The following is a 24,964-nucleotide window of genomic DNA, read 5'->3' on the forward strand; positions in this document are numbered from 1 at the left end:
ATCTGCAGAACATGAAGAACCAGTGGCATCTACATCTGCAGAACGTGAAGAACCAGTGGCATCTACATTTGCAGAACGTGAAGAACCAGTGACATCTACAGAACGTGAAGAACCAGTGGCATCTACATCTGCACAACGTGAAGAACCAGTGGCATCTACGGTACATCTGCAGAACGTGAAGAACCAGTGGCATCTACATCTACAGAACGTGAAGAACCAGTGGCATCTACATCTGCAGAACGTGAAGAACCAGTTGCATCTACATCTGCAGAACGTGAAGAACCAGTGGCATCTACATCTGCAGAACGTGAAGAACCAGTGGTATCTCCATCTGCAGAACGTGAAGAACCAGTGGCATCTACATCTGCAGAACGTGAAGAACCAGTTGCATCTACATCTGCAGAACGTGAAGAACCAGTTGCATCTACATCTGCAGAACGTGAAGAGCCAGTGGCATCTACATCTGCAGAACGTGAAGAACCAGTGGCATCTACAGCTACAGAACGTGAAGAACCAGTGGCATCTACATCTACAGAACGTGAAGAACCAGTGGCATCTACATCTGCAGAACGTGAAGAACCAGTGGCATCTACATCTGCAGAACGTGAAGAACCAGTGGCACCTACATCTGCAGGAGATTATACAACTTTTAAAGCGCATTCCCCGTGTTTAGTGTACACACCGTACAACGCGTTTGGAGTAAAGTTACCTCTGGAACGGAACTTGTTCGTAAGTCGAGGAGTCCTCGTTGCATATAAAAAGTCCCTGACAAGGCACAATCACCAAATTCTAAGTTATCTCTCCCTGTGTGGACGTGGGAGGGGTGCGGGTTCCACCGACCACTGCTCCACCCTCTATGCTCCACGCTCATCCCCGTTCAGAGGAATGAGGAATTTCCACCGCTGACTCGAGGGAGAGGGATTGTCACTTTTGTTGTTGTTGTTGACAAGCCGTGCAGCACATGACTCCTGACGTCTTACGGCCTCTGTGGCCGCCATGTTGGGTAAGTAGGTTCCGCTATATTGGACGAGCATTTGCAGCCATGTTGGGTGAGTAGGTTCAGCCATCTTGGGTGAATAATTTGCAGCCATCTTGGGTGAGTAATTTGCCGCCATAATTGGGGAGGAATTTTGCCTTGAGGGCGTTTTCACATTAATATTCTTGGTTCTTTCGGTAAAGTCACGTAGAAGGGAAACAATAAAATAATACAAATATAAAATAGTAGCAGTCAAAGTAATCGACTCAACTAGGTCCTGTAAATCGATTCCAGAGACGGCCATAGCGACAGATTAAAATTTACGATTCCCGATTTTGTATAGCAGTAATCGAAGAATCGATTACTGTTTGTATTTTGCAGGCAAGGCAATCGACGTCGACGAGCCGCCCACCGCGGTCTCGTGGCTGGAGCCGGCCCTGGGCAGTAACAAAGCGATCCGCGCAAAACTCCTCAACACGATTGTTCTCTCATAGTTCAGCGTAATTAATTAACGCAATTAATGAACACTTTACCTCATAATTTACCTCATGATTATCGTATTTTAGCTTAACTCGGGTTTTTTTTATTTTGTTGTCGTTCAAGGCGGCGGGGGGGGGGTGGTGGGAATTGCTCAATATTGGTGGCGGCCTCGAGCAGAGACGGGGTCAGGGTCTGCGGGGTCAGCGTGACCTGGGTGAAGGGAAGAGAGAGGGGGGATACGTGAGGGATACGTGGAGGGATACGTGAGGGATACGTGAGGGAAACGTGGAGGGATACGTGGAGGGATACGTGGGAGGGATACGTGAGGGGATACGTGAGGGGATACGTGAGGGATACGTGGAGGGATACGTGAGGGATACGTGGGAGGGATACGTGAGGGGATACGTGTGGGGATACGTGAGGGATACGTGAGGGGATACGTGAGGATTCCCGGGATCGACCAGGCCATGACGTGTGACCACTGCACAAAGGCGGTGAGGAGGGCGGTGGCGACGTGGGGGGATGTCGTGTAAATGATGAGTGGTGTGGTGTAAATGATGAGTGATGTGGTGTAAATGATGAGTGATGTGGAAGACATCAACACGTGGTGATGGCGTAAGACGGCGCTGCGGGTGTAAATGTTGATGTTTGTGAGTGACGGTGAAGTGGGGGTGATGGTGCGAGCGATGTTGATGTGGGGGGGGGTGATGGAGTGATAGTGCGAGTGATATTGATGTGGGGGTGATGGAGTGATGGTGCGAGTGATATTGATGTGGGGGGGTGATGGTGATGTGGGGGGTGATGGTGTGAGTGATGTTGATGTGGTGGTGATGTGGTGGGGTGATGGTGATGTGGTGTTGATGTGGGGGTGGGGGGGGTGATGGTGCGAGTGATGGTGATGTGATGTTGATGTGGGGGTGATGGTGCGAGTGATGGTGATGTGGGGGGGGTGATGGTGTGGAGGCGATTGTGATGTGTGGGTGTGATAGTTTGAGTGTTGTTCGTGTGTGTGGAGGGGGGGGTGATGCAGCGTAAGAGGTGTGAGAGATAGTGTGATAATGGGGGGAATGATGTGAGTGATAATGTGATGGTTGTGGTGTGATGGTGTACATGACGATGATATGGAAATGATGATGTGGGTGATGCGGGGATGATGCGAGTTGTGGTGGTGTAAGTGTTGCGAGGGATGGTGGGAGTCATGGTTCGAGTGATTGTGTAAGACTTGATGTTGTGAGCAGTGCCGTGATGATGTGAATGGTGATGGGAGTAATGCTGCGAATATTGGTAGTGAGTGATGCTGTAAGGGGCACTGCGGAGGTGAGATGGTAACTACCTCGCAAGGTATACATAAAGTCGTGGGTTCGATCCCGACCCTGACGATGCCTGCTGTTTATTTGGAGTTTGCGTGTTTCTCTCTCTCCCCGTGGTGAGATGTTAACTACCTCGCAAGGTATACAGAAAGTCGTGGGTTCGATCCTGACCCTGACGACGCCTGCTGTATATTTGGAGTTTGCGGTGTCTCTCTCTGTGTGGTGAGATGTTAACTACCTCGCTAGGTATGCAGGAGGTCGTGGGTTCGATCCCGACCCTGACGACGCCTGCTGTATATTTGGAGTTTGCGGTGTCTCTCTCCCCGTGGTCGCGTAGATTTTTCTCCGGCTCCGGCTTTCCCTCCACATTTATATAATCAACGTGCGTTTAGAGTATTTGGCTGCTATACATTTCCACGTGAATAAGCCACTTTGTTGAGCTATAATTTGTGGCCAGGTCGCTTCTGAAAAAGAGCTTTACAGCTCAGTGGAATTTACCTTGTTAAATAAATACTGTATAGTAATTTACCGTCTATTGGAATCCCACTTCTCTGTTTTTTTCTATGTGCTGTGAAGAAGGGCCATTGCCTGAAACGTCGCCAGTAATATACTCTTTTTAAGGTGACAGTCCTCTTGACGAATATGTTGAATTTTATTTGTGACACCACTGCCAATGCAGCAGCGTCACCACATACATTTTAACCGATATTATTAGACTTCGCTTACCACCTCCGCTGTGTGCAGGAATGCTCCAAGAGGAAAGGGGTGACCCCCGGGGCAGCGGGGGAGCAGGCGGGGAGCGCGGGGGAGCAGGGCGCAGAGGAGAAGGAAGCGGGCCGGGGTGAGTGTGGGGGTGAGGAGCGGACACAGGCCCTGCTGGTGAGCGACTGCCTGGCGTGCGGAGGGTGTCTGTCGGCGGGTGAGCGCGTGCTCATGGCTCGGCAGAATCCCAAGCAGCTGATGGACGTGCTGCGCCCGCCAGAGGTGATGAGGCTCTGGGGAAACCACGACTACATTTACACAACTGTAAACATACACTCAGTCACCTACGCAGCTACAAATACTACAACAACAGCCGCCGTTCGCCACTAAGCGGCGGTGATGTCACCACCGCGCCTGTGCCAGGCCGGGTGCACGTTGAGGACACGTGAAGTGTCGAAGGCTCGCTGACGGGAGCTCACGGAACAGACCCAGGTGGTACGATGGGTTGACTTACTGAGGTGATTGGTAGATGCATCACCAGCTGTGCCCCCTACTGTACCCAAGCTTGATGCATTTTAGTTGCCCGGCGCTCCGCTCGTTGTTGTGAGCGTCACTCCTCCACCCTCCGTTGTTGTTGGAGGGCGACTGCCTCCAACTGCCCGGCTACAAATACATCCACGTGTGTACATGCGATGACGTACCCCAAGACAAATACCCCATCTATGGTGTTGACAGGGCTTTGGGGCAAGTGCTATGAAGACCGGCACGGCGCGCGAGGCAGTGGGTGGGTGGCCAGCACCACGCTCGGCTGCCTTTGTCTCCCCAGTGCAAATGTTTACACACCGCACCAGGTACTCATTCTAAGAGTCGACCGAGGGGAGGCCCAGGACCAGTTCACATCTTCGTCACCGAGGTTGGCCGTGAGCGAGAATCGAACTCGGGTCACCGGGGCCTCGTAACTCAGTGCGTGAACCACTGCGCCACCAACAACCGCCATTCGCCACTTAAGTGGCGGTCACGTCACCACGACGCTTGTGCCAGGCCATGTGCACCTTGAGGCCACGTGAAGTGTCGGAACGCCCGCTGGCAGGAGGTCACGGGGCAGACCCAAGTGCCACGGGTCGACTGACTAAGATGACTGAGATGACTGGCTGATGCACCACCTGTGCCCCCTACTGTGCCATCATGCGCCACCGTTCGCCACTTCGCTGACCCACACGCCCAAACACAACCACGCAACACAACCACCACCTACACCGCCGCCCCGTGGCTCGCGAGCGCTGAAGGCCGTGTTGGCGGTTGTCACAGGGCGGGCGCCGGGTGCGGGAGGTGGTGGCGTCGGTGTCGCCCGAGTCGCTGGCGTGGCTGGCGGCGCGGTACGGCATGGACACGGCGGAGACGGCACGCAGACTCACGGGCTTCCTGCACGGCCTGGGTGAGCCCTCGATCGCACTCGCACGGTCACACCCCCTCACACTCCCTCACTCACACCCCCTCACTCACACACCCTCACAAAAGACAAAGATCCCCCATATAGCCTTAACAGACTGTAGGGGCAAGTGCTGTTAGCGAGCACCTATGAAGGCCGGAACGGTACACGAGGGGGTGGGTGGCCAGCACCACGCCCGACCGCCTTTGTCTCCCTAGTGGCGATGTTTACACACCGCACCAGGTACTCATTTGAGGCTGAGTCGACCTAGGGGAGGCCCGGGACCGGTTCAGATAATCGTCACTGGTGTTGGCCGTGAGTGGGAATCGAACCCGGGTCGCCAGGTTCATAGCGCAGCGCGCTAACCGCTACACTATCGCTCCCCACACACACCCTCACTCACACTCCCTCACACTCCCTCACTCACACCTCCTCACTCGCACTCCCTCACTCACACCCCCTCACTTACACACCCTCACTCACACACCCTCACTCACACCCCCTCACTCACACCCCCTCACTCACACCCCCTCACTCACACCCTCTCACTCACACCCCCTCACACTCCTCACTCACACCCCCTCACTCACACCCCCTCACTCACACTCCCTCACTCACACCCCTTCACTCACACTCCCTCACTCACACCCCTTCACTTACACACCCTCACTCACACCCCCTCACTCACACCCTCTCACTCACACCCCTTCACTTACACACCCTCACTCACACCCCCTAACTCACACCCCCTCACTCACACTCCCTCCCTCGCACTCCTTCAGTCACACTCCCTCACTCACACTCCCTCACTCACACACACTCACTCACACCCCCTCACTCACACCCCTTCAGTCACACCCCCCCACTCACACTCCCTCACTCACACTCCCTCACTCACACACACTCACTCACACCCCCTCACTCACACCCCTTCACTCACACCCCCCCACTCACACTCCCTCACTCACACTCCCTCACTCACATACACTCACTCACACCCCCTCACTCACACTCCCTCACTCACACTCTCTCACTTACACCCCCTCACTCACACCATCATGGGATTCCTGCACTGCCTGGGTGAATTCTCACTCATGTACCCATCTTCCCTTCACTATTTATCCCCGTATCCCCCTCTCCCCCTGTCTCCATGTCCCCCGTGCCCCCTCTCCCATGCCCCCCTCCCTGTGCGTCGCCCCCCCGTGCTAGGTGTGCACCGTGTGCTGGACGTGTCGCTGGCGCGCGACGTGGCGCTCGCCGAGTGCCAGCGCGAGTTTGTGCAGCGATTCCGCCACGAGCCGGCACGACTTCCCCTCCTCACATCCTCCTGCCCCGGTAGAGACACCACACCATCGCCACACTACACCGTCACCGCAAAACAGCATCACATTACCACCACACTGCAGCATCACTGCCACGCATCACCACGCTGTACCACCACTCCCGTGACCACAGCGGCACCACCTGTGTGCGGCGCAGGCTGGGTGCGCTTTGTGGAGCGACTGCACGGGGAGGCGGTGGCTCCCTACCTGAGCCGCGTTCGCTCGGCGCAGCAGGTGATGGGGGCCCTGCTCAAGGAGAGGTTTGCTCAGCGGCAGGTGAGGGCGTCGCGTTACACTCATCCGCTCACTCGCTCGTCCGCTCATTCACCCACTCAAACGCTTGCTTACATACCCATCCACTCACCGGCTCACTCGCTTACATACTCACCCGCTTGCCCACCCACTCACGCGCTCAATTACATGATCATCCACTCACCCGCTCACTCGGAAACATACTCACCCACTCACCTTGCTCACCCACTCACACACTCGCATACATACTCACCTTGCTCACACGCTCACCCCCATTTACTATATTACTCAGCCACTGTATCACTCGAGCCACTCACTCTTTCAAAAATGTATTTGGCAAATCACTCAACCACTAAATCACTCACACTGTCTCTTAACTATAACACTCACTTAACCACCCACCAATACACTCATTGTGTCAATTAACCACCATCTCAGCCACTCACCTGTTCACTCACTATATCACTCACTTAATTGTGTAGCGCCATCTAAAAAAAATTCTCAACCATGTAACCATTCAATTAACCATTCTCCCACTTGCTCATTCGCTCACTCACCCCTCAATCACTGACTTGCTCAACCCAATTCATTCAACGTGTCATACACACACATTCACTCTTTCCCCATACCCTCACTATATAGTGTGTGTGGGGGTAGTGCAACAGCACACTGCGCAAAGAATCCAACGACCCGAGTTCGATTCCCGCTCACGACCAACACCAGTGATGACTGTGAACCATTCCTGGGCCTCACCATAGGTCGACTCAGCCTCAAATGAGTACCTGGTGTGGTATGTAAACATCGCCACTGGGGAGACAAGGACGTGGTGCTGGCCACCCACCCCCTCGTGTTCTGTGCCAGCCTTCATAGGTGCCTGCTATAACAGCAGTCTGTTAAGGCTATACGGGGGATCTTTGTCTTGTCCTTGCCTTTGTGGTGCAGGGAGTCGGTGCCGAAGAGCTGTTCCATGTCACGGTGATGCCGTGCTACGACAGGAAGCTGGAGGCCACTCGGCCAGAGTTCCAGCACGCGACTGGGGAGACCCCACACGTGGACTGTGTACTCACCACCGGTAACACTCCCCATGCGCTGTGCTTCCTTAATAGGTGCTCACTAAAACCACTTGTCCGAACAGTCTGTTGAGGGCTACATGAGAGAGTTTAGTCTTTTTATCTGGGAATGTGTCTGTGTGTGTCTTTAACTCAGGTGAGCTGGTTTCCATGCTGGATGCAGAAGGGAAGTCACTGGCGGAGATCGAGCCAGGTCCCCTAGATACTCTGTGAGGACAGCCAGCTCTCACCCGCTCGCTCACCCACTCGCTCACCCAGCCACTCGCTCCCCAACTCGCTCACCCAGCCACTCGCTCTCCCACTCGCTCACCCAGCCACTCGCTCCCCTACTCGCTCACCCAGCCACTCGCTCCCCAACTCGCTCACGCAGCCACTCGCTCAACCTTTACCTACTGACTCATTCACACTCACTCAACCACGCACACACCCACACCACAATCACTTCCTCATTAATATGCTCACTCAATTACTCACTCACCCACCACTGAACCTTTTACTGACCCACGCCCCCACCCCACTCATGCTTGACTCTTTTTCAGGAGGGTCTTGCCAAATTTTTGCAGTAGGGGCCAATGATTTGTGCTGTTGTTGCTGGTTGGGGCCAACTGAGTGCCTGTGTGCATTGTCTTGTGCGTCTGTTAAGGTTTGGGGAACAGTGGTGTAGTGGTTAGCGCTACACTGCGCTACGAACCTGGCGCCCCGAGTTCGATTCCCGCTCACGGCCAACACCATTGACGATTATCTGAACGAGTCCTATACATCGCGCAATGAGTACATGGCGCGGTGTATAAACATCGCCACTGCAGAGATAAAGGCGGTTGGGCGCGGTGTTGGCCACCCACCCCCTTGTGTGCTGTGCCGGCCTTCATAAGTGCTACTCGCTAACAGCACTTGCCCCTACAGTCTGTTAAGGCTATAATGGGGGGGGGGGGGGGGGGAATCTATGTCTTTAAGGTTCGGGGAGGAGGGTGCAGAAGGCCCTGGGCAGGAACGGCTGTGGGGGCCTGGGCGGCCAGGGGGCCCTGATGGCGCCGTGGGCTGCTACCTGGAGGCCGTGCTGAGGCACGCAGCGCACAAGCTCTTCGGGGTCGACGTGAAAGAGGTGACCTACAGCACGCTGCGGTGAGTGAGCGCGAGCGGTACCGTGGGTGGTGCCGTGGGTGGAGCTGCGGGCGTTGCAGTGGGTGCCGTGGGTGCCGCGAGGGGTGCCGTGGGCGGTGCCGAGGGTGGTGCCGAGGGTGGTGCCGTGGGCGAGAGTGCGAGGGCAAGTGTTTGTGCGACAGTGACGTCGCAAGGTTGTGTGGTGTGAATGTTGGATACGCGTGGAGCTGGGCAGTGGTGGTTATGCACAGGGTGGCGAGGTTACCTTGCCTGGTATACAGGAGTATGTTTGTATGTATGTTGAACTTCTTTCGCACCGTGCGTAGCCAACCGTGCTAATCGGAGGTGTGGAGGAAGGACAAAACAAAAAAAGCAGTATTAAAGAAATAAGTTATATTTATCTAAATATACAGAAGACCCTTACACCTGTATATTTAGAGTTTGCATGTCTCTTCCAGGCCCTCCAGTTATTCCCTCCACGTTTATGCTACTTGTAATTACCGGCGAAACGTCACGATACTCGCATTGTAAATATTGTGGGTTTACTCTCCAACACACCGGTGTGCTAAACTAGTAACGAATTGGCACGTTTTATTTACATGACAAACCCTTACTGGTTGGGTGTGTCGGGGTGGTGGCGGGTTTATCGATACATTTACGAGATATAACCCCCAAAAACAAACCTCCATTATAGTTGTTAGAGTACTGCTACCACCACTACGCGTGTCGAGTTCCCCCGTGCCGTGTCGCGCAGCAACAAGGACATGTGGGAGGCACACGTGGAGCGGGACGGCGAGGTGTTGCTGCGGTTCGCCGGCGCGTGCGGCCTGCGCAACGTGCAGAACGTCGTGGCCAAGCTGCGCCGTGGCCGCCTGCTGTACCACTTTGTGGAGATCTCCGCATGCCCCTCCGGTGAGTCTTGGGGGGGGGTGTGTCACTTCGTCAGTCGTGAGTAATCAGCTGCTGGATGAAGGCCTTCCCCACCTCCACCAAGCTGTAATTTTCACCGTCGTTAATTTGAACATCAGGCGAGAAGACTCTGCCATTTCCTCCCAGGCCACGGTGTGATTGCGAGCATGAGCAGCTGTATGTATAGGGTGCTTAGGATTCCCCGGCGTCTCAAAGCTGCCGAAAAGGAAACCTTTCTGGATCACAATGCCCCTCGACACTTTCAAACTAAACAATTTTTTTTATTTTACCAGGTAAGGCCCACTGAGCTATATAGCTCTTTTTCAGAAGCGACCTGGCTATCACAAATGATAGCCCAATGAAGTGGCTTATGTGGAAATTTAAAGCAGCCGAAAACTCTTAAACGCATGTTGATTCTCAATGTCGAGAGGAAAAAACGGAGGACCCAAAGCAAAATCCACGCGACCACAGGGAAAACATGCAAACTCCAAATATGCAGCAGGCGTCAGGGTCGGGATTGAACCCATACCCTCCTGTATACCAGGCGAGGCAATTAACATCTCGCCATTACGGCGCTCAACAGCTGGGGAAGACGTCTACAATCAGGGCTGCAGAGCACAAGCTCAAAAGCCCAAAACGCCAAGCGGCCAGAAATAAGTGGCACCAAATTAAGTTGATAGATTTCGAATTACGGCGTTTATTTAATCGAGCGAGGTTTTTAAGTACTCAGAAAGAGAGACAGTGGAGCAGCGTGACACTCGGGACTGGTTTTGTCTCGCCAGGCTGCCTGAATGGACCGGGTCAGCCCAGCGATCAGGCCGGAGGTCAGCCCGGCGGTCAGCCCGGTGGTGGCAACCTGGCCGCGGCACAGGAAGCGTACCGCGCGGCCACTCCTCGTGACCCCCCTGACCTACGGGAGGTCGGCTCGGATTGGCTGGGAGAGGCCGACTCCGGGAGAGCTCTGAGAGAGCTGGTCACCACCACTTTCCAAACGCGCGCGACGGGGGACGCGGAGCAGGGCCACCAGTGGTGACGGGGGTCGAGGTTGGGGACGACGCACACTAGTGTAGCGGAAGGGGCCCCCCCTCCCACCAGAGGGAGCTCTTGAAGAGCCCCTCCAGACGGTGTTGTTTTGCCCTCCTCTTCTGCGCTGGCTCAGGAATACTCGCGGATCACCCCCCCCCCCCCACTGCCGATCGACTGTGGGTGTGCCCATTCGTACTGCCGGGCTGACTGGTGGTGGTGGTGGGGGGGCGGCAGCGGAGATATTAATAAAACTTGCGCCGTCGTTTCAACTGCGGAGCTGGGGGATCAAACCGAACCGACCTCTGAACCGGCGACCTCTAAAATCAGGTGTGCCGCTAAACCGCCACACCACAGTGGCAGCTCGTACGTACGTGTTCGTTAATAAAGCATGCACTGATTGGAACTTGTGCCGGTGAGATGTTTTGCACTATTTAACTATAAACTATGTTTTTATTTTACCAGGTAAGGCCCGCTTAGCTGTATAGCTTTTTCAGAAACGACCTGGCTGTCACAAGTGATGGCTCTCAACGAAGTGGCTTATCAGGTGGAAATTTATAGCATTAGCCAAATACTCTAAACGCGTGACATCGATTTTAAATGAGGGAAAAACCTGGAGAAAATTCCACGCGACCACGGGGAGAGAGACGCGCAACGGGAGCTGTGCGGCCCACTTCAACGTGCGCCCTCGGCCTGGCGAGGCTACCGTGGGGGTCCCGGGCCGAGCCCACTTGCCACTTTGCAAACTGGTGGTCGTGTGAACTTGGTATCTTTGTCAAGGGGAAAGCCTCAGTTTGAACAAGACGGCCAGCGGAGTTCACCGCCGGTACTTAGCCCGAAGCTATCAAACTTTTCCCGGGTTTGGAGCGAGACGGTCCCGTTGGTGTAAGAAAATTATCTTCCCACCCCCGGTGTCTCCGGTCACGATTGTAAAAATCAGCATTTCATCCCTGGTTTAAATATTCCAACCGCATGCTTCACTTGTGCGGGAGGAATGGTGGGGATTCCCGAGTAGTGGGGTGGAGTCATGGTTCCGAACGTGCCAGGAGGCAACTTGCTGTGTGCGGGCAGGGATGGTGGATGGGTGGGCATGGTTATGTAAAAGTGGGCGGAGTTGGCACGAAGAGAGGGGTGGCCAACTCGCTGTGTGGGGCATCGTGGTGGCAAAATGTTAACTCCCTTGCCCGGTATGCAGAATGTCGTGGGTTAAATCCCGACCCCGACGCCTGCTGTATATTTGGATTTTGCGTGTTCTCCCCATTGTGCGCATTTTTCTCCGGGTTACCTGGTCTTTCCCTCCACATTTAGAAACATGAGTTTAGATTTTTCGCCTGTGATGGTAAGCCACTTCGTTGAGCTATCTGAAAAAGAGCTATATAGCTCAGTGGGGCCTTACCTAATAAAGAAAAAATAGTGAATGTGTCCCGGTTGAGTCCCCAGAAAGTAGTTTCGCTGCCCTGACAGCAGCCAAACACAGACACCGAAGCGGACGCACCAAGATCTGCAAGAGCCGTTTATTGTCGACTAGCTGTAAATATGAAATATTCAATAGAAAAATTGTTCAGCTCATGATTATTAATGAGGGGAGGGGTGCGGAATGTGCAGTGACATCACGCACAGGATGTAGCACTGTGCTGCGTAGATTTCTTTTCACTTTCTGTAAAGAAACGTCATATTTGAAGCGACTTTGCGTAATAAATTATTTAATTCAGCTCGACCTTCCTCTGCGTTAGTGTAAAAATCCACCCACTCATGAATATAAATGAGGGGGGGGGGGGTGGGCCTCATGTGGAGTGACATCACGAGCGGGACGGACAGACATTTCTGGGTGATTATAGTAGGTCATTGCGAGTGGCGCTGGGGGCAGGTGGCGCCGCGTGACTTGTGTGCGCCGTTGCCGCCGCCGCAGCGGCGCTAGCAGCCGACCTCCCGCGCCGGGGCGCAGTAGCTGATCTGCACGTGCCCGGACTCGTTCCACGGCGCCACGAAGCCCTCGAGAGACACCGGCTGCACCAGGAACTCGAGCAGAGCCTCTCCGGGGCCCACGTGGGACGGCACCAGCAGCTCGTGCAAACGGTACACGTTGGTGAACGCCTCGCCCAGCAGTGCTGGCTCGGCCGTTCCTTCGTCGAGAGTGGTGGCGGCGGCGGTGCCGCCGTGAGCCGTCGGCAGGGTTCTCCAGGAGACGCGGAAGCACGCGAGGTGGCGCGACGGGTAGGACCAGCGCAGCGTGGCGCTGAGCAGGAGGGAGGCCGGGGTGGTGCCGCTCGTCCAGGTCACGTCCCACAGCCCCACGTCGCCGAACGCCTCCCAGCCCCGCGCCAGCGCGCTCGCGTCGAACATCTGCCGACGGGCACAGGCGGCACAGGCAGCACTGGCTGTCAAACCTCCCACACCTCCGCCGTTGTTGAAAGCCGATCGCCAGATCTCCCCCACGGCCACGTGAAGCCAACCCGGGGCTTAAGTTTCTCACTGAATATTCTCCCGGGTCCGCCGTTCAACTGGGGTAGGTGGCACGTTACGCGTAGCCAAAGCCATGGCTAGAGAGATTATCCTACGTGTGGTATGGCCCGCGCCTCGCGATATTTTATCCATCGCCGCTGGCACCTTAGCCAGACTAATCGGGCACGAGATGGGGTAAATATTTTGTGTGCTCTATATACTAAAACTTTTTATTTTACCAGGTAAGCCGCAGTGAGCTATAACGGTATTTTTCAGAAGCAACCTGGCCACAAATTATAGCTCAACGAAGTGGCTTATTCACGTGGAAATTTAGAGCCGCCAAATACTCTAAATGCATGTTTCTAAATGTAAAGGGAAAAACCGGAGAACCAGGAGAAAAATCCACGCAACAACAGGGAGCACACTCAAACTCCAAATATACAGCAGGAGTCGTGGTCGGGATCGAACCCACTACCTCCTGCATACCAGGCGAGGCAGTTAACATCTCGCCACCGTGGCGCCCTCAGTCGCCGCGAGGGCAACGAGTCGAATGCTTCCGGCGTGAACAAGGCTCGTGGCGAGCGAGGGTAAGCCCGCGGGCACCTGCAGGAGGCCCAGGTGGCACTGGAAGGACACAGGGCCCGACACGCCGGGGGCCTTCTCCACCGTGACGAACACATCCTGCAGCATGCAGTCACGCAGCTCCAGCAGGTAGCACCTGCACGCGCACAAAACACAAACGGCCCCCCACCCACCAATAGCCTTAAGCGACTGCTGTTAGCGAGTAGCAGCGCCTACGAAGGCCGGGCACGGCGCACGAGGGGATAGGTGGGTGGCCGCCACCACGCCCAGCTGCCTTTGTTTATCTAATGGCGATGTTTACACATGGCATCATTTGAGGCCGAGTCGACCTCGGGAAGGCCCAGGTTTGGTTCAGATTATCGTCACTGGTGTTGGCCGTCAGCGGAAATTGAACTCGGGCCACCGGGTTCGTAGCGCAGTGCGCGAACCACTACACGACCGCTCCCCACCAGCACACGCATGCACACGCATGGGGTAAAGAGTGGGTTTACAACTGTGCGAGTCTACACGTGTGCGACCCTGTGAGTCCACAAGTGTTTGTCCACGTGAGCTTATGCGTGTGAGTTTGTGTGTGTGTGAATCTATACTTGTGTGTAAGCAGCGGTGGTGCAGTGGTTAGCTACAAACCGGCCGACCCAGGTTCGATTCCCATCCACAGCCAAAAGTGACGAATACGTGAACTGCTCCGAGGCATCCCCTAGGTCGACTCAGCCTTAAATGAGTACCTCGTCAGCACTGGGAAGACAAAGGCAGCCAGGTGTGGTGCTGGCCGCACAACCCCCTCCTTCATAGGTGCTCGCTAACAGCACTTGCCCCAACAGTCTGTCAAGGCTATACGTGGATCTTTGTATCTTGCGAGTCAGACCTGTGAGTCCAGCTCTGGAGGGGCAGCCCCCCACACTGCTGCCTCAGCCGAGACGAGACCGCGTCGCCAATCGGCAGAGCGGTCGGGCGGTGCGTGGTGACCGGTGCTGTACACACACGCACGCACACACACACACGTGCACGGTACAGCTTTACACATACAGCCAAGGACAAAGATCCCCCTTGGAGCCTTGACAGACTGTTGGGGCAATGGCTGTGGCAGTACACACTAACATACACACGTGCGTATGTTAACCACACCATTCCTGTCAACCTATTATCTTTTTATAGACCAATCCAGACCTTATTGGTCACGCCGTGCCCCTTATACATCTCAACGTTCATCCTACAAAGTCTCATAAGGGAGAAACACAAACAAATGGACTATTATTTTTCCCGTATTGAAACGGCTGTACGCCGTATGGATCCGAAAACTCAATTTATTCGTACAAGAATACGGGGTAAACCATATGGGTTGACACGGTATGCCACACGCGTATACATAAATTAACCTTGGCTGCACACACGTACTCGCTTGATAGTCACAGGTCCACGTGCTCGCACACATGGGCGTGTGTATATGTGTGCGCGTCAGTACATGTGGCGAGCGGTAGTGTAGCGGTTAGCACGCTGCGCTACGAACCCAGGGACCCGAGTTCGAATCCTGCTCATGACCAACATCAGTGATGTCAGTGATGTTGGTCATGGGCCTCCCCCAGGTCGACTCAGCCTCAAACGAGTACCTTGTGCGATGTGTAAACATCACCACTAGGGTGGATCTTTGTCTTTGTGCGTCAGCCAATTCAAGTTGGTCAAACCATGGAACCTGGGACCTCCTGCCAGCGAGCCCTCGACACTTGACGTGGCAGCCTCATGGTGCACCTAGCCTGGCGCAAACGCCGTGGTGACGTCGCCGCCAACTCGGCGGCGAACGGCGGTCGTCGTGGTGGTGCGTGCGTCACCGTGCAGCACGGACACGTTGCTGAACGTGCACTTGGTGCTGTCCATGGTGGTGAGCTCGAGGCCCAGCCTCACCGGCTCCCCCGCCGCACCCCCGCCAGCCTCTTCGCTGCTGCCCCCCCCTTCCCTGGCCCCGCCGCCGCTGCCGCCCCCAACTCGGTACACGTAGGAGAGCAGCAGAGTGGGCGGAGAATGCACCATCACGCTCAGCAGCCTGCTCGGGGGGGTGGGGGGGGGGGTCACAGTGGTGGAGTGGGGGTCACGGTGGTGTCATCACCTTGCTGATCTCGTCATGGAGAATAAAGCGGCGCGCCAGCTCCGGTCATCCTCGCAGCGGCGGCTTTTGGCTAGCGTCCAACGTCAACGGTCAACCGCATCGTGCGCTTTCAGGGGCTCTGGAATGCTCTGCTTGACATCTTCCCATATTAGGAAGCTCACCCCTTTCGGCGTCTCTCCCCGAGCCTCCTCCCTGAGCCTCCTCCCCCACCCCCCCCCACCATGTCTCACCGCACGGCGAGCCGGGCCTTGTCAGGAGCAAGCAACCCCTGCACCAGCAGGCAGCCGCCCCCCTCGAACGCCACGTCCGTCACGCTGCGCAGGTACACGTGGCTCTCCAGCGTGGACGCCACCGCGGCCCCCACCGCGGTCGCCTCCGCGCCCTCGGGGTTGAGCTGTCTGGTGTCCGTGTAGATCGGCTGCAGGTTCTGGGAGCTCAGGTTGTGCCACGGCCCGGCCCGGCACACCTGGGGCGGGCCGAGACGCGCAAAGGTCCGGTCTCAAGCCGGTCTCGTTTCGTCCAGGCGGGAGCGTCCCAACGGACCGGGAGAGAGTCTCACACGTGGCTTAGTGGTTGTCGTCCTTCTCCCCGCACCTCCGATTAGCCACGGTTGGCCACGTACGGTGCCAAAGAAGTTCAAGGTACGCACGTACATACAGAGAACCTGGGTCACCGGCCACATCGAGAACATCTTCCAATCGCATCTAACCGCCCACGTTATTAATCACAACGTCACACCACTGATCACCCCCGACAGCCACAACATCAACGTGTTCCATCTGTTTGTCACAGAGCGTTTCCCCCTCGCACGAGTGGGTTTCCTCCTGCCGCGTGTATAAACACTCATTAATTGGCCGACAACAACTTCACATTTAGAGGGGCCGCAGAGCTTGGGCGATTGTCGGTAGCGCCGGCTCGGCGCATGGCTCCTGCTGCTGCCGCCGCCACCTTCCCGTTTGTCTGTGGTACCAACTCCACGCTCCTCCGAGCGAGCGAGCGAGCGGACCACTGTGTCACAGCGTTGCAAGTTGAATATTGTTATCAACGATATTATTATCAACTAGCTATCAAGTCCCACCACATCACGAACCGCACACGAGCTACCACCAGCTGTCCACCACCCCCAGTGCCCCCCCCCCCACACGTGTCCCCCCCGTGCCCCCCCCCACCCGTGCCCCCCCCCCCCCCCCCCACACCTTGCCGCGCCGGTAGAGGTTGCGTCCCTGCCCCCGGCAGAAGCTGGTGGAGATGGGGAGGGCGGAGACGCTGTGTGGGTTTGTGTGCTCCACCATGGCGCTCCAGAACCTGACACACACGCGCACACACATATATAAAGACAAATATCCCCCGTATAGCCTTTAACAGAATGTTGGGGCAAGTGCTGTTAGCGAGCAGCACCTATGAAGGCCGGCACGAGGAGGTGGGTGGCCAACGCCACGTCTGTCCGCCTCTGTCTCCCTAGCGGAAATGTTTGAACATCGCACCAGGTACTTATTTGAGGCCGAGTCGACCCACAGATACACACACAGATCTGTGGGATCCACCAACCTTTGCTTCAACGAAGCTGGATCACAGGTGTTTAACCACGCACCCGGCTCCGTGTCTTTCCATGTCTCTCCGTGTCTCCGTGCCCCTCCGTGTCTCGTTACCCCCATGGTGCTCGTCGTGGTGAAACCCTGGCCGCTTGTGTCTCCGCCGCATTCCCCTCCCATTGTCAACGTCCCCCCCCCACTGTCTGCCTGTGTCGCCTGGTCCCCTGTCTCCCTGTGTCTCCCCACGTCCCCGTGTCTCCACACCGGTGCTGGTGGTTGTGAAAGTCCGGCCGCTCGTGTCTCTCGTAGACCCAGCCCGGGGCGAAGATGGCGGCGGAGAGACGCAGATTCCAGATCTCCTGCATGGACTGAGAACATCGTCACCATCGTTATCATCACCACCGTCATCGTCATCACCGTCATCGTCATCACCGTCATCATGCAGGGTGGTAACGCTCGTGCCTCACTTTGAGTTTGGTATAAGTTCAATTCTCGACTCGGGTGTATTTCTTTGTGGCGTTTGTGTGTTCTCCCCAAGTTCTGCAGAGTGTGTAGAGTTTGTGTGTTCTCCCCCTGTTCTGCACGGGTTCCCTCTGGGTTCTCCACACACACACACAAGATGTAACTGGTATTGGCCAAATTATCCCAATGCTGACAAATTCCCTGCAAATGATTTAATTGGGATCACACACAGCAGCAACATCGCACCCTACTGCGTAAAAAAAAACTTGGCAGGACCCTCCTGAATAAGAATCTTGAGACTCAGCGAGACAATTCTGGGTAAACGAACGCAGAAATAATAATAACAACAAAGACGTCACCACATTGCGTGGTTGATTTCAGATGCGCAACTGGGGCTGTCTGTAATGCTCTTCTGATATTAGGAATCCATTGGAGCTATGCGCTCTTAAATCATCTAGACCAGGGGTCACCAAACTTTTTTCACAGTGGGCCGGATAACTGAAAGAATGACGAGCGCGGGCCGCATAATAAATAAATATTTCTGGAGCGTCGGACCTGTGTTGACAGCTGGAAAATCTTGGGGGCGGGAAAGATGCGTGTTTGTGTGTGTTGCCATGGAAACCATGGTAACGTCAGAGCGTAGGCGGAGCTACCACGAGCCGGGGAAGCACTTGGGATGGCGCAAAATTAGCAAACATTACAATAAACAAGAAAACCTAGATACAATAATTTAAAATTTAAAATAGTACATTTAAGGAACATAGCAGTCAAGAGGTCTCCGCACACGTGAAGATCTCCTAGTATTCTAAACATAATATTTAAATTGTATCACAACGTCTCGTGTTCCATACGTTTTATCAACCAAATTCAAGTACCGTCGGCGGGCCTGATGGACTGACGTCGCGGGCCGTAGTTTGGTGACCCCTGATCTAGACTGACAAACTCGTTCCTTTAGAACTGCTTTTTGTGTTTAGTTTGTTGTCGTTCCCCCGCACCTCCGATTAACACGGTTGGCTACGTACGCTGGACAAAATAATTCAAAATATAAACTACTATACACTACACACTACACTAAAATACACGACACACTGTACACTACACACTTTACTACTATACACTACACTACTATATACTACGCTACTATATGCTCCGATTAACACAGTTGGCTCCGTACGTTGCAAAATAAATGTAACATATTTCGATTTAAAGCTTTCGTGACTGCAAAGATTCATCTTATTTGGTTCTTTCGGTAAAGTCACGTAGAATGAGAATAAAATAATAAATTAATAAAATAAAATAACACAATAAAATTCTCACGACGTTTCGGCCACAACACAAGTGGCCTTCATCAGGTGCTGTCCTCCAGACAGTCTCGTCCCTTCACCTGATGAAGGCCACTTGTGTTGTGGCCGAAACGTCGTGAGAATATTGTTATTTTATTAATTTATTATTTTATTCTCATTCTACGTGACTTTACCGAAAGAACCAAAGAAAATGTAACATACATACAAACTGCTATACACTACACCACAATACAGCGCACTATACACTTCACTACTACAATAGACTATACACTGCACTACTATACACTCCGATTAGCATGGTTGGCCATGTTCGTTGCGAAATAAACTACTATACATTACGCACTACTAGGCACGACACTGCACACTACACTACTATACACTACAATTTACACTACACTACTATATACTGTGATCAGCACGTTTGGCTGGGAAATGGTACGATTAGCGTGCTGCGCTATGAACCTGGCGACCCGAGTTCGATTCCCGCTTACGGCCAACACCAGTGACGATTATCTGAACCAGGTTCTGGGCCTCCCCTAGGTCGACTCAGCCTCAAATGAGTACCCGGTGCGGTGTGTAAACATCGCCATTAGGGAGACAAAGGCGGCCGGGCGCGGTGTTGGCCACCCACCCCCTCGTGTGCCGTGCCGGCCTTCATAGGCGCTCGCTAACAGCACTTGTGTGTGTGTGTGTCTGTGTGCGTGTCTGCGTGCGTGTCTGCGTGCGTGCGGTCACTATTCTGGCGGCGTAGCCCTCTCGCCCGGGCAGCCCCCGGCCGAACACGTCCACCCCGGCGTAGACATCGGCGCGCCGCGACCCGGCGAGCTCAGCGCTGCGGACCAGCCCCTCGGAGGTCCAGGCGTAGTTGAGGAAAATCCCGTCGCTCGCGTCGAAGAATGGCCTGGGGAGCCGGGGACGGAGGGGAGGTGGTGGCAGCGGGGGTGGCGGATAGAGGGAATCAGAGGGGCTACGTACGGTGCGAAAGAAGTCCAACGTACATACAGGTGCCGTTAGCGAGCGGCACCTACGAAGGATCGGCGCGGCACGCGAGGGGGTGGCCGGCCAGCAGCACCACACCCGGCGGCCTTTGCCTCCCCAGTGGCGGCATTTACTAAACACCGCACCAGGTGCTCAGAATCTTTATTTAGAATCAGAATCTTTATTTAGACTGTAGGATGAATTGCCCTTTGTCACAGATGTCCTGGAGGGGCACAGGGGGTCAGCAAAAGGGGTCAGCAAGTTACAACGACAAAAATACAGAATCAGAATCTTTATGTCGACTGGAGGAATCGGATTCTTGCAGTCTCAATTGCCGCTGCGGGCACACTACCCGAACTTGGCCAACCCTGTGTGTGTGTGTGTCTCGAGGAAGGGGTGGAACCTAAACAGATAAGAGGTGTGGCCTGATCAGGAAGGGGGCGGGGCCCAAGAAGTAAGGGGGCGGGGCACAAAGAGGAAGCAGGCGGGGCTTAGTAAGGTTGACTTTCCCTGTTGAGCTAAGGTCACGGACGCGTAAAATCAACCACGGGCAGCAGTAGCAGCAGCGTAGCATTAGTGCCGCAGACGCGACCACTGGTGAACGAGTTATGATTATTGCTGCTGCTGCGCGCGTTCACCTAGGAAAGCTTCGGAAACTCGTGACGCTTTTTCAGGAGGGTCATCGCGTGCTCCCCCATCATCTCCCCGCGTGTGCCCGCGTGTGCCCGCGTGCCCCCATCTCCCCGTGTGCCCCCCGGCATGCCCCCCACGTTCCCACGTGCTCACCCCGCTTGCCCCACCCCCACCCCCACACCCCCCCCATCATCTCACCGGTTTTTGTCGTTGAGTTCATTCTGCCAGTCCAGGCGGCCGCTCGCGACGACGCTGTCGTACCAGAGCACCATCGCGCGGGGCGACGCTGCGCGCAGCAGCTCCCGCAGGTAGCGCAAGAACCCCAGCAGCACCGCCACCTTCTCCGGCTAGGCGGGGCGCGCCGGGTGACGCACACACACGGGGTACACACGGCACACGTGGCACCCTGAGGAGTTCACGCGCCCGGCGCCTGTTGCGCCGCCTGTTGAGCTGCTGTCCTTTGTTGCCATTCCAACGGTGCTGCTCTGTGCAGTATCATCATTCAGGCGATTACCGATACCCCCGATGAGGCCCTCCTCGTACATCGCTTATAGGCAATAATAAATAGCGGTTTGGAACGCTATCCCCATTGGAACCATGTTGTAGTGACCTCCTATAGCACCGTTTCCTACAGCACTGTGGGTAACACATCTCCATAGCAACCATGTTAAAGTGTTAAACTGACCTATAGCGCTGTTTCCTATAGCGCTGTTTCCTATAGCGCTGTAGGTTACGAATCTCCATTGAAGCCATGTTATAGCGACCTATAGCGGTGTTTCCTATAGCGCTGTTGGTAACACATCTCCACAGGAACCAGGTTATAGTGACCTCCTATAGCTCTGTCTCGTACAGCGCCATAGGAGAAGAACGCATCCTGAGCGCTATCGGAGTTACGCCTCTATACAAAAATGTTAATATGCCGTGTCTCGGCATGCCGCAATGGCCGAAGGCGCGACGCGGCGACGGATGAACCCCGGAGGGGGGCGAAGATGAGACGGGCGCGAGCGCGGCGAGGGAGACGCGATGATGTCTGCGGTGAGAGGTGAGGGAGACGACGAGGGGGGGGTGGGGGGGTGGTCAGGGCTGCTCACCTGGACGTTGTTCTCGATGTTGATGAACCAGCCGTCGAGCTGGTAGAACGTGGAGATGCGCACCAGCTGGTTGGCCAGGGCCCGCGCGGACTCTTCGCCCTGCAGGAAACGGTCGCACACCTCCTCCCCGCCGCGCCACTCCGTGATGAACGTCCCTGGTCACTCGCACGGCGAGCACAGCAAAAGATAAAAGATCCTCCGTAAAGCCCTTAACAGACCGTTCAGGCAAAGTGCGGTTAGCGAGTCGCACCTATGAAGGCCGACGCGGCTCACGAGGGGGTGGGTGGCCGGCACCACGCCCGGCCGCCTTTGTCTCCCCCTGTAGCGATGTTTACACAGGTGCTGCTGGGTGGGGGTGGGCATGGTGTTGGTGGTGCGGTGTTGGTGGTGCGGTGTTGGTGATGCGGTGGTGGAGCGATGGTGGTGGAGTGGTGGTACCGGTGGTGGAGCGGTGGTGGTGGTGGCGGTGCGGTGGTGGAGCGGTGGATGTGGTGGCGGTGGTGGAGTGATGGTGCAGTGGTGGTGGTGGAGTGGTCGTGAAGGGGGTGGAGCGATGGCGCGTTGGTCGAGCGGTGATGGAACGGTGGTGGTGGTGGTGATGGCGGCGGCGGTGCCCCGCGTACTCACCCAAGATGGGCACGGCGTGGCGGTGTGCCGCGTTCACCCAGCCCACGGGCGGCACCGTCACCGTGTGGTGGCTGAAGTAGATGAACACGTCCACGTGGGCCCAGTGGTAGAACGAGTACGGCTCGTCTGAGCACACGCCCTGCACGAACCTGCACCACAAACACCACAGCCACCTCAATCACCACCATCACCTCAACCACCACAACCACCACAACTCCCGCCACAACCATCTCAACCCACACAGAATGAGCACACGCCCTGCACGAACCTGCACCACAAACACCACAGCCACGAACCAACTCCACACAGCCACACAGCAAACCACAACACTTGTTATTATTACTGTATTGTCATTCCGTTCGCTCACCCGGGGTTAATGCTAAGTCAACACTTCAGTGGGCTTTGCCTGGTAGTATGAGGATGGTTTAGTGTTGTTTTTGTTTGGGGTGATTTTTTTTACCTTTCTTGTACTTTGCACATCTGTCGTGTGTGTGTGTGTACTGTTTGTTGTAACGTTCTTACCCAGTGCCCCTACTGGAGATCTGTCACAAAAGAGCTTTATAGCTCATCGGATTTCTCCTGCAGTCTAAATAAAGATTCTGATTCTGAAAGCCTCGGCAAGACTCTTTGTCAGGAGGGTCCTGCCAAGTTTTCGCAGTAGGGAGGGACGTTGCTATTAAAACTAAAATATTAAACTATCATTTTATATTTTACCAGGTAAGGCCCCACTGAAGCGACCTGAACACAGAGTATAGCTCAACGAAGTGGCTTATCATCATGTGGACATTCATCGCAGGCAAATACTCGAAACGCACGTTGATTATAAATGTGGAGGGGAAAAACCGGCAGACCCAAAGAAAAATCCACGCAACCACAGGGAGAACATGCAATCTTCAAATATACAGGCGTATATACAGGCGTCAAGTGTCGGGATCGAACCTACGACCTCCTGCATACCAGGCGAGGGAGTTGACATCTCGCCAACGCTACGTGTGAACCCAATTGAGCGATTTGCAGATGATTTCATTTGGCCAATACCAGCGACATTGTGTGTTTAGCTACGAGAGGAAACCGGAAAATCCGGAGGAAGCCCATGCAGAATAGATGGAGAACACACAAACTCTACTCACTGTTACACACTGCAGAATAGATGGAGAACACACAAACTCTACTCACTGTTACACACTGCAGAACAGAGAGCGAACACACAAACTCTACTCACTGTTACACACTGCAGAACAGAGTGAGAATACACAAACTCTACTCACTGTCACACACAATGCAGGACAGGGGGAGAACACACAGACTCCAATCACTGTTACACAATGCAGAACAGGGTGAGAACACACAAACTCTACACACACTGCAGAACAGGAGAACACACAAACTCTACACACTCTGCAGAACAGGGTGAGAACACACAAACTCTACATACACTGCAGAACAGGAGGACACACAAACTCTACTCACTGTTACACAATGCAGAACAGGGTGAGAACACACAAACTCTACACACTCTGCAGAACTTGGGGAGAACACACAAACTCCACTCACTAACACCCCCCCATCCCCCGGCGTGCCACCAGCACCACCAGCAGCACCACCAGCAGCACCTATCGTCCAGGTAGCCCCCCATCATGTCGTGGCACACGAGGGTGCGGGGGGTGCCGCGGCCTTCGACGTCCCCCGGGGTGAAGCGGCGAGCACCCGGCGCCATGGGCCGCTGGAACGCGGCCCAGTCGGGTCCCTTCCCGGCCTCCGTCCACGCGAGGACCTCGTCCAGGCCGTCCAAGGGAGCGCATTGAGGCTCCAGGTTGCCTTGGGGGGGGGGGGGGGGTGGTGGGGTGGGGGGCACGAGAGAGAGAGACACGCGGCACACGCCGTCAAGTATCTCCCTCCCGACACGAGCCCGCGTTTGTTTAAAACGCTGTCGAGACGGTAACGGGGTTGGGTCCACATGTCTTGTGACCCCCTCCCCACCACCGCTCCATTTATTTATCTTAAACATGTGGGGGTGGGGGGGGTTCAAAAGTTTATTTATTAAACATAAATTAATTTTCAAAGGTGAGAGAAATTAATAAAAGTTATGGGGTGGGGTGTCACGAGACATGTGGACCACGCTGTACAGTGCTTGCTCGGGACTCCCGGGCTGGTTCAGTACCGGGTGGGCCTGCCGATGGTGGCCGCGCTGCTGCTGCTGCTGCTCCTGCTGCGTCTCCCTCTCCCGGGACCCCTCTCCACCCGGGGTCCGCGGGGTCCGCGGGGTCCCCCTCAGGCCCCGCGGTGGTGGTGGTGGTGCCGATTGACTCCGCCATGGATCGCCGCTCCGCTCCTCTCCAGCCGCCGTCCGCTTCCGCCCCCTTCCAGATGTCACCCCCCCACCCCTCGTCACCCCCCCCACCCACCCCTCGTCACCCCCCCCACCCACCCCTCGTCACCCCCCCCTCGTCACCCCCCCCACCCCTCGTCACCCTACCACTCACCACACTGCCTGTCACACAACAACACTCACCCACTCACCAACCCGCTCACCCTACCACTCACCACACTGCCTGTCACACAACAACACTCACCCACTCACCAACCCGCTCACCCTACCACTCACCACACTGCGTGTCACACAACAACACTCACCCAC

General features: G+C 55.3%; 2 protein-coding genes across 2 annotated transcripts; one reads left to right on the forward strand and one right to left on the reverse strand.

Annotated features, from left to right (window-relative positions):
- The first annotated feature begins 1,775 nt into the window (after positions 1 to 1,775).
- On the forward strand, positions 1,776 to 10,980 carry LOC116955096 (cytosolic Fe-S cluster assembly factor narfl-like). The gene is made up of 10 exons (XM_032976070.2): positions 1,776 to 1,950; positions 3,511 to 3,750; positions 4,777 to 4,903; positions 6,107 to 6,232; positions 6,377 to 6,495; positions 7,414 to 7,543; positions 7,678 to 7,750; positions 8,496 to 8,663; positions 9,397 to 9,554; positions 10,334 to 10,980. The coding sequence occupies exons 1-10, from the start codon at positions 1,924 to 1,926 to the stop codon at positions 10,582 to 10,584; spliced, it is 1,419 nt and encodes a 472-aa protein (XP_032831961.2). The 5' UTR covers positions 1,776 to 1,923; the 3' UTR covers positions 10,585 to 10,980.
- Positions 10,981 to 12,073: 1,093 nt separating this feature from the next.
- Positions 12,074 to 24,700, reverse strand: ENGASE (endo-beta-N-acetylglucosaminidase). The gene is made up of 13 exons (XM_032976045.2): positions 24,488 to 24,700; positions 23,940 to 24,144; positions 22,327 to 22,475; positions 21,700 to 21,854; positions 20,807 to 20,955; positions 19,733 to 19,898; positions 17,496 to 17,599; positions 16,896 to 17,004; positions 15,930 to 16,165; positions 15,425 to 15,636; positions 14,464 to 14,569; positions 13,620 to 13,734; positions 12,074 to 12,917 (listed from the first exon to the last, which is right to left on the reverse strand). The coding sequence occupies exons 1-13, from the start codon at positions 24,639 to 24,641 to the stop codon at positions 12,489 to 12,491; spliced, it is 2,289 nt and encodes a 762-aa protein (XP_032831936.2). The 5' UTR covers positions 24,642 to 24,700; the 3' UTR covers positions 12,074 to 12,488.
- Positions 24,701 to 24,964: the final 264 nt, after the last annotated feature.

Source organism: Petromyzon marinus, chromosome 58, assembly GCF_048934315.1.
Source record: "Petromyzon marinus isolate PM22_M1 ecotype Great Lakes invasive population chromosome 58, UKy_Petmar_22M1.pri1.0, whole genome shotgun sequence".
In the NCBI taxonomy this organism is placed as follows: domain Eukaryota; kingdom Metazoa; phylum Chordata; class Hyperoartia; order Petromyzontiformes; family Petromyzontidae; genus Petromyzon; species Petromyzon marinus.